Source organism: Hyposmocoma kahamanoa, unplaced genomic scaffold (assembly GCF_003589595.1).
Source record: "Hyposmocoma kahamanoa isolate Upper Pololo Valley unplaced genomic scaffold, ASM358959v1 79, whole genome shotgun sequence".
In the NCBI taxonomy this organism is placed as follows: Eukaryota; Metazoa; Arthropoda; class Insecta; order Lepidoptera; family Cosmopterigidae; genus Hyposmocoma; species Hyposmocoma kahamanoa.
In genome coordinates, this window is record NW_020653993.1 from 1039147 (window position 1) to 1049297 (window position 10151).

General features: G+C 38.1%; 1 protein-coding gene across 1 annotated transcript in view; it reads left to right on the forward strand.

Moving 5' to 3' along the window:
- LOC113233512 (serine/threonine-protein kinase Genghis Khan) overlaps nucleotides 1-10151 on the forward strand; it is a 78248-nt gene that overhangs the window by 45705 nt on the left and 22392 nt on the right. The window contains exons 26-30 of the mRNA XM_026468635.1: nucleotides 1955-2061; nucleotides 4280-4330; nucleotides 6024-6143; nucleotides 8324-8428; nucleotides 8838-9008. Of these exons, the coding sequence (XP_026324420.1) occupies nucleotides 1955-2061; nucleotides 4280-4330; nucleotides 6024-6143; nucleotides 8324-8428; nucleotides 8838-9008 (554 nt within the window). The remainder of the gene's footprint in view (nucleotides 1-1954; nucleotides 2062-4279; nucleotides 4331-6023; nucleotides 6144-8323; nucleotides 8429-8837; nucleotides 9009-10151) is intronic.

A 10151-nucleotide genomic window follows, 5' to 3' on the forward strand; every position in this document is an offset into this window, starting at 1 on the left:
CTCAAAATTACTTTCGAGGTTATGAAATTTCGACCAAACGTTATTTCTGGCAAATGTAATTTCGGACTACTGGTAGGTAACCGGGACTTAGTCGTGCGCTTGGAAATAAGCGATATGCCTATCCATGACAGATGCTGTGGCACTCAGAGATCTGAGGGTAACTACCACTTCGCCCGTCACCCTAGAGACATAAGTTAACAAGTCCCATATGCCTGTAATTTTACCAGTACGCTCACTTAAAACAAGTCGCAAAGATTTAAGGGGTACTGCCACTGTCACCCTAACACGCAAAGTTTAGTAACAGTAGAGTTCCTTGTGATAGAGTTCGTCCAGGGAAGTACTGCTACCTTACCTATTTTTGTCGCCAAGCAGTAAAGTCAGCATTACTGTCTTCCAGTTTTGAAGGGTAAGGGTGATGGTGAAATTACAGGCACATGGGACTTGTCAACTTATGTCTCAGATTTGACGGGCGCAGCGGCAGTGCCTCTCAGATCTTTGCGATTTAAAGCTCTGAGGGGCACTGCAACTGTTATGGACAGGCGTGTAGCTTACCATCAGGCGCACGATTTGTTCGTCCCGTCACCCGATATTATTGAAAAAATCGAATAAAGTAAATAATTCAAAGTTTATTTGAATGAGTTTACAAAGTGCTAGAGATTAAGTGTTACCAACGATACTGTGACACAATAGAGAAAAGTTTAAAAGGTAGTTGGTCCCACCAGGACACAACTCCTAGACAAATCGATAACACCGATGTTTATCTTACATAATCAATATTACTCCGATTCAAGGAAAAATCTTAACACCGCGATGCAGAATTTAGTAAAAATGAGTCAATGCCATCTAGCGGCTTTTTAGGGAACTAAAGATGAGAAAAGGTGCTTAAGGAAGTCCTTTATATAAAATAGGTTTGTTATATTATCGTTTTTGTCACTGCATCGTCAATTGAAGGAATGTGTACTTATAGTGATCAAATGCACTCTGATAAATTTTGTGAGTTGTCTCGTGAGTGTCAAAATTATGGTACATTGTCTTTTGTAACGTCCAATGCATGTTGTAAACCCGGTTACGTCCACTAAATATGATTTGTGTACAGTCCATGCAAAAGTGAACACTATGCTCTTTTTACTAGAGTTAGTGGTTTCAAATTCTAAATATCTTTGTTTCACATGTGAGCAAATTGCACTTGAACTTGTCAAATTTATTCGTAGGGCAGATTCCCTTTGTAAATAGATATTTGGTAATTTCAATTTAGGGGTTTACGGTATCGACGACAAAGTAGTAACATTTTATTGAGATACTTTAAAAAATATATATTTTTAAAAGTTGCCATATTAAGTTACTCGTCAATTTTATTAAACCGAGTTAACTACATCGCAAATGCTATGTAGTACATACATATAACTGCGAAAGCTAGTATAGATGGTGTGCAGCCAGCATGCTGTTGGCCTCCAACTGCAATGCAATCGCGCTGACTGCACCCCTTAAAGCCCTTAATTTGGTTTATATTTTTAAAGTGATCTAACACTTTTGCACGAGACGTCTATGATTGTATTGTCTTTTTGTCTTAGTACGTTTTGTGATTTTGTCATGGTTTCGGTTGGGATTTGGTTTATATGTCTGTCCTTTTAATCCACTTTGTTTTCAGTAATCTTTACAACATTACATTTGAAATTGATGTGTTAAAAGCAACCAAAAGAATTCTGTTATTTTCCGGTAATGTCTTCGTATTGGAATTCTAATGGTTGTTGACTCTACCCTGCCTACGTCCGTTTAAGACCGATTTGAAGTCACGAGTGTTCGTTTTTGATCATTCAGATAATTTTGGCGCTGACTGTACACTCGATCTCACTTAGAAGTATACCTTAAGACGGGCTCGTAAGATTCTTTAAGGGCTTAACGGACAGTAGGTCTAATAATTACAATATTATAAATTATTCTTTTCAATTTCCAGTTCTGGATCGACCATCGTCGCAGATGAGCTATCTCGATCAGTTTTTGAAAGAAGCGCCCACGGAACGACACTACGACAATGTGACCACTATAAATAATGAACAAAAGGTATGTTTTAGTAGTTTTATTGTTACAAAAGGCAACTGAAATATTGTATGGTTAGGACAGTTCGCGCAATCACATGACAGCCTCAATACAAGCGGTGGTTACCACTTTTCAGTTGATAGTTTGACTGTTCGACGGTGTTAACACTGTAACTGGTGAAAACGAAAAGCTTGATTTAGCACGAACGTGAGAGGTTTTTTCATAGGAGCAGCGGACGGCTGGTGCGGTGTTGATTTTACGTCTGACGAGGCCTTTAACCCCCCCCCCCCCCCCGAACCCCACTGAACCCTCGAATATGGCTTTTTTAATCTTCCCGCTCACCTCCCTACACCTTATTCGCCGTCTTGGAACATGTTCCATTCTTCTTCCGCCTAGTTCTTTTCACACTTCATGCGATCATTAGCAGTAGGTAACTTAAGAAAGAAAATCTATGTTTTCGCCCATTGTTTTGTATTTACTTGTGCTAGAAATCCCTATAACGGGCGATATTAACTGTCAAGTAAAAAAGATAGCTAAGCAACTGTCAAGGCCAAGTTTTTGGTAGCTGCAGAGGTCCTTGAGAAAGTCCAGAGTCGTACTGCCACCTTGCCTATTTCTGCCGCCAAACAGTAATATCAGCATTACTGTGTTCCAGTTTTGAAGGGTAAGAGTGCTGGTGAAATTACAGGCACGTGGGACTTGTCACCTTATGTCTCAGCGTGACAGCGCTGTGGCACTGTCCCTCAGATCTTTGCGATTTAAAGCTCTGAGTGGCACTGTAACTGTTATGGACAGGCATGTAGCTTACCATCAGACGCATGACATGTTCGTCCCGTCACTTGATATCATTAAAAAAAAGTTAGTTGTCACTTCATTGTCGAAATTTCAAAACATACAAACGTGTTTAGTGATTTTTCTATTTATGCTTAGCGAGTGTTGTAAATAGCCTTATTAAGCTGCTTTTACATTAAAAGATTATTACTGGCTACGGGTTCCTTACCACGGCGACGTTACACTTCCTATGCTTCGACATAGACACATATGTCTTAAAGCTGTATTTATTTTATTGAATACCATGTTTTTACTATCATGATATTCATTATATTTTCTGAGAAAATACTTCACTAGTTATACACAACGAAAAATTTCCTCGCTTCGACTGGTACAGTCGATGCCCTCAATAAGTATCCACTATTTGTATGGCACTTAGAACAAATAGTGGATACATAAGTGATGGCACCGACTGTACTGGTAGCAATAGAGCTCCAAGTAAAATAGTTCGCTCAAGTACTGCCATCTTACCAATTTCTGCCGTCAAGCGGCAATGTGAGCATTACTGCGTTTAGTTTTGAAGGGTAAGGGTGCTGATGAAATTATAGGTACTGGGACTTTTCAACTTATGTCTCAGGATGACAGGCGCAGTGGCAATGTCCCTCAGATCTTTGCGATTTAAAGCACTGAGTGGCGCAGCAACTGCTATGGACAGGCGTGTCGCTTACCATCAGACGCACGATTTATTTCTTCCATCACTTAGCGTCACACAAAAAGAAACACATACCTGTTGTCTCACAGTGGCTACCAGACCAATCGGACTGAACGAATTTTTCTTTGTGTTTGTTTGATTTTTGTATTATTATTAATGCCAACTGCCGCTTGACATTCAAGCCATGACCGTTTATCGGCAAAACATTGGTAGAAGTATTAATATGCAGGTTTGTTTGTAAAATACTAATAACGTCGTAGGACTGTATTACTAACATCATAAACAACAGCTTTCAAAATGAAAATGAGTTTTTTTCCATGTCTTTTAATAATTTATCACTTTTTACTTTCATACAAAAATAAAAATATTATTAAATAGACCGCTCTAATGGTGATAACTTTGTGTAAAACGCGTGAGTCGTCGGAGAAGACGCTTGCACGTTTCAAGTTGCTATCTTACTACCAAATACAGATCTGGAAAGTTTCAAATTGTACAAAAAAATCTTAAAAGATTAGCTTTGGTATATTTGTCATGTTTTGTCATAACTTGCGGAAAAAAAATTGTTGTTTATGTTATGGTATTAGTAATCTAGTCCTGCATTGTTGTTAGTATTTTAAAAATAACTATATATTATAGAAAGACTTTATTTGTCGTGGTATAAAACTTGAAACTTGTGGTAATCGTTTAGTGAATAATCATTTAAGATCTTTATGGCTTTCACATTTTTTTGTTGCATTGTTATATTTATTTCCCGCGCAGATATCGCCGCAGTATGGGTACAGAAATGCTCAGCATTGTTGCAATGTGAAGGTACTTTAATTTTCTTATTGTTTTGGGTTTTCGTGATATAAGGTCCAACAGAACGCACTGTCATTTTTTACGGGCAAGCTCCAGGTCGTGTCTACACCAGATCCCTACAAATGTTTTTATATTTATATTATAATCTCTTGAGTTTTAATTTTTTACTAACATATTCTATTTTTCGTCGTTTAAAAGATAAAATTTACTAAGTGCAAATTGATCAAAAAATGTATCTCATTTCATTTAATGAGTTTCCATGGTGAAAAACACAATCTTAATTTTTTTCTATTGGTCAATTTGGTATTTAATTGTGTTTTACCTATTAACTGACAATTTAACTGTTATTACAGCTTATTTTTAAGAAATATTCGGACAGAAATAAAAATTTTAACCCGGTGGGGGACTAAATTTGGAATTTACTGATGTCCATTTAGTTCATATTGATGTTACTTGACCATTAAATAGCTTTTCTCTATGAGCGCCCTCTGTAATCGTGAAAAAAATATTACATTCTCATGTAAATATCGACTTTCCAGAAGAGAGAGAATTATTGCCTCGCCTATTATTTTTCGTGTTTTCGTTGTACCTTATACCTTTAAATGCTTTATTTTGCATGCGGCTTTTCATTTAGTGGAGAAATAATAACCAAATATAATGTAAATACTTTTTCCAACGACGCAAATAATACAGTTTCTTTTTTTTATTTTCATATTGTTTTCTCAATTCTACAATATTAAGTGACGACAGTGTTTGGTTTCATGTCACATTAAAAGTGCTTTTATCACATGAGAGGCATAAAAATAACATGTACTATTTAACAAATTATGTATAATTATGCTAAGAACCTATATTATGTTATTGTCTTTGGGCGCGTTCCCATTATGTCGTTTATTGGACGGCTGTCGCATTTAGCCTGTTCCCATATCACGAGATAGTCGTTTTTTTGTAAAAAAAATCGTTACACAACAGAAAAAATGGGTTACCTACGAGAGAAAAACCTTAGGAACCTCTGATCTATACCATCTTAAATAACCAAGACTTTGATCAAGATTCGATCGATTTTGAACCTAAGATCCTTAAGATCCGCCGTTTTATTTATCGTTGGACGACTGTCGCGTCGAGCCTGTTCCCATATCACTACTATCTGTCGTGACTGTGTGGTGAACGTTTATTTTATCGTTGAACGATTGTCGTGTCTAGCTCTTCCCACTAGACCATGATGACAATTTATCGGTTCACGGCAGCCGCCTTGTTGTTTGCACGACACTTACGATTATCTGTCGTCACATTTTTATCGTGTCGTTTTATTTATCGTCAAACGACTATCGTTTTAGCTCTTCCCCGTATCTCGAGAGTCCGTCAAAAAGTCGTGAACGACAGTTGATCGTGTTTTACTGTATGTGAACGACTCATTTAAATGTACAAGTCACGACACTTTAAACTGCACGACTATCTGTCGTCACGACGTAATGGGAACGCGCCCTTAGTGTACATTTGAAAGGTTATTACCGTCCATGTCTAATTGAATCTATCTATATGGACCCTCACAGATGACGAATGGAGTACATTGCCTTTGCCTGTATTCTGCGATGGCCCGCATTGGTAAAGCAACACTCTAAACAATAACAAAAATGACCATTTAAATACAAAAAAATCCAAAGTATTCAAGTACACAGATTTTAAACAAGTAATCGCATTGCAGTTAATGTACGGGTCCCAGCAGTCAGCAGCTTTAAGCGGTTCCGTGGAGTCTCAAGACGAGATGGAAGGGCGCGCCGCCTCTCCCGCATCAAGTAAAAGCTCGCCTAGTGAATTATCTACGGTGAGTTAAAATCATACAAATAACACAACACAAAAATACACATAAAGAAATTTAAAAAAGATATAGCTAAATTAAAACAAAAATAAATAGTATAACAAAAAAATGAAATGAAAAAATAAAATCTTAATAATAGGTAATGAAATGACCACAAAGCAAAAGCATTGCATAGTCAACACTATCGTGTACTAAGTAGATGTCATGTGTGTGGCTCAGCTACTGTCACCGCCGAGAAAAGGCAGTGACGCTGATTTTCAGTGGACCCTAAGGTGAGTCCTGCTTGTCTTATGAATCGCGCAGAATGTAAAATTATTTCATAATTATATGATATAGAGATATTCCGAATTTAGGCTAAAGTCCTGGTAGAATACCAACTTCATGGGCGACTGTGGCATTAAATTGAGGCAGCGCGTTGTCACTGCCAATTTTTCTTTTTGTAAGTGCAATAAAAATATTCTTTTCACTTCTCATGCTCTTAAAGTTTGTATTTATGCTGGGCGTAGGCTGCATAAAATAGGATTTTATGCTCTAGTGCATAAAATAAAATCGTCGTTTAAGACCGAGGCAATGACGCCTGCGCCAACAGCCACGCACACTAGAACTTTATAAAATAAAGTTTTACTTTTATTTTTTTTTAATCCGTGTTAAATATCTAATTGTTGTAATTTTACATTCTATTTTAATTGAATAATCGTTTATTTGTAATATTGCTATTTAATTTCCTCGCAATCGAAGTGAAAAGCAGAGTGTATAACTCGTTCATAAAGCCCATTTTACCCTCGACTTAAGTCCCACATCCACACTCGCCTGCGGGTCTCGAGTAAAGTGACGCGTTTTGTGCACTTGTTGTACAATCTACTATTATTGACTGCCTCTGTGGCCGAACGGTTGTATTTGTTGTGTATTTTGCCAAGGCTAGGTGCCTTGGCAAAATTAAACAGAAGGCTGGGTCCACATAATTTTATTGCAAGATTTTTATTGTAGAGGTAGAAACCAAGATAAGGTAAGGAAAGGAGAAGAAACGCTGTAACAAAAAAAAATGGCATAAAAACACAGGTACAATACTATAAAACAATCCCTAACTTAAATTACATACGGATATGCTTATGGATGAATATAAAATAGACTTTAACCCTACTAAAGGGCCTGAATTCGTATATACATTGCTGTTGGGTTTACATGATTGAAGGACACGTCTTTTCTCTTCGAGAATTTTGATGAGAGTGACGACGGAACGAAGCAAAGTAAGAATGACAAAGAAAAATAATTAGAGAAGGACACAAAATTTCAAAAGTAAGTGGCTAAGAATCAGAGAAAAAGATGATAAAAAGGTGGGATGGCGATGAAAGAGGTCGCATCTTGTAACCGCACACGGTTATCGTATTGGTCTGCCACGCAGAGGTCCCGGATTCGGTTCCCGGACAGGAGTGAGTTTGGATGTTTGAGACCAGGACCCCGATTCAGAACTTTTCGATATTTTAATCGAATCGTTCGATTAGATATCGTTCTCGAATAGAAGGGCGTTTTCCGAGCTATTCAGTTAAACATTCCATTCGGATTCGGATACGATATCGTTATCCAACAGCGTTTACGGAGTTAGCCGGTGAAATAGATTATAAGAAAAATTAAAATCCTTTTATATATACATTTTTCAGACTTTAAAGGCCTAAAATATAGGAATGCATTAGACTTACATTAAAATAAATTAATAAAATCGAACAAAATGCAGACTTTATTTATAATACTAAGAGATGTCCGTATTAATTCTTGCTTTGCAAATAATAGGACGTTCGATAACACTGTACTGAATAACGGTTGTAGCCTTTGCCGATCAAGTTCGAGTTCTCGTACGGGAGTGACCCCATTTCGGTTCGGTTTTGAATACGACAATTTGACGTTCAATTCGGGTGTTGTGAATAAAAATGAAAAGAAATCGTATGATGTCAAATCGAATCGGTTGACAACTGAGTTATCGTAAGGTCCTGAATCGACCCCCTGGTCTGGTTATCTGCCACATTAATATTGCAGCTTGATTTTTGCAATAATAGAATTCACATGCATAAGACGAAAAAGAGTTTTTTTTTAAGTTTTAATCAAAAAGCAGGTTCATTCACTAGTGTGTCGAATGGGCTGTCATTACATGCACGACGTCATTACAATATTGTATCTGTTTTCGTCATCAGGATCATTCCCTGGGCCCGGCGATACCAGGCAAGCAAAAAGTCCACCAGTTCCTAGTGAGGACTTTCAGCAGTCCCACCAAATGCAATCACTGCACTTCGCTTATGGTAAGTTTAAATACACCAAACAAATTTATGTAACTTCTTTAAGTACTAACGAATGTGGGCGGGCCGTGTTTCGTCAGGGGCTCAAAAATATACCGCTGCGTATATTTTGTATGATCTCGTTCACACATGTCCGTATCCGGGCCGACGCCAGGACGAGGCTTGAGTTCATATACACTAGCACGGCTCTGGTATTTGTGGAACCTTTAGTCTTCTCCCAAAAAAACCAATACAATAACAGTCATACAACCCACACACACCTTCCCACGAGATGCCAATGTTAAATTCTTCTCTTGCAATTAATACAAAACGCAACCGACTCTCGGAAAATTTCCGAAAGAGTACGTTCTGTCACTTGGTATTTTTGGTACGGTTTTAGATTTATTTTAAATTGTAACTTCCGTCTACCCAGATCGGCCTGACCCGCCAAGGGGTGGTGTGCGAGACGTGCGGGCTGGCGGTGCACACGCGCTGCTGCGCACGCGTGGCTCCTCGCTGTCCGTTGCCGCCCGAGCGCTCGCGGCGGCCGCTGGGCATCGACCCCGCCAGGGGGCAGGGCACGGCCTACGAGGGCTACGTCAAGGTGTGTATCTTTAAGTACCGTTGCTAGAAATTAAAAAAAGGAAATTCTTAAACATGCTGGCAAATTTTTGCAATACTTTCAAAAAAAAGAACCCGCTAAGTTTGTCACATAAGGAACGTGCAACTCTTTGCTGGCAAATTAAGTATGTAAATTAATTTCTATCCACTGCTCTTAACTCCTAAATACATCCACTAACAAAGATAGATCTTTGTTAATAGATAAATTAAACCTAAATAACTGTTTTTGCTGTTTATTATTTATCTATCAAGCTTTCATAGTTCATAGCTCATTGATTTTTAAAATGAATTTAAAAAATTTGTCAAAAATGTTACTTTATGGATTTCATTATTTTATTATTAAAAGTAATAAAAAAATAATCTGCAACGTGTACAAAGGGCGCACTGCAGGTTTCCGGAACTGGCCACTTACATTAATAATATTTAAAAAGTAATTACAACATTTGAAAATGGAATTTTTTGGCTGTAGAATACAGTTTGTTTCATCTGACTGTCATTTGTTTTTACATTATGGCGTCATTTTAGAAATTGATTGGCTACATCACCATCACCATGAATTTAACTCGTGCAAATTTTCGTAGTATGATTTTCTACCACTTTAAGTATAATTTAACAGCTCAGCGGAGCTTCGCTCGGCTTCAAACTGCTTTTGGCAATGAAGCACCATGCAAGATGACTATTTATAGCTGGTTTGCGGAATTCAAACGCGGTCGTGTGAATCTCAGTGACGGATCTCGTGATGGTCGCACGTCCACTGCTGTGAACAACAAAAACATCGATGCTGTGCGCCGTATGATCAAAATAGACAGGCATGCGACATATCATGAGAATCTTTAGGCATAGGCATGAGTCAAATACAATAATTTGGGTGTAAAAAAGCTGTGCTCTCGGTGGATCCCACACAATTTGACTGAGGCTAAAAAAATGGATCGCGTCACTTGGTGCAATGCCATGCTTACCAGATTCAACGAAGGGGCGTCAAATTTGGTGTGGGACATAGTAACAGGTGACGAAACATGGATTTATAGTTACGATCCCAAAACAAAGCAGCAATCGACCTTATGGGTCTTTCGAGATGAGCCGAAACCAACCACAGTGGCGCGCGTGCAAAGTGCCTCTAAACGGA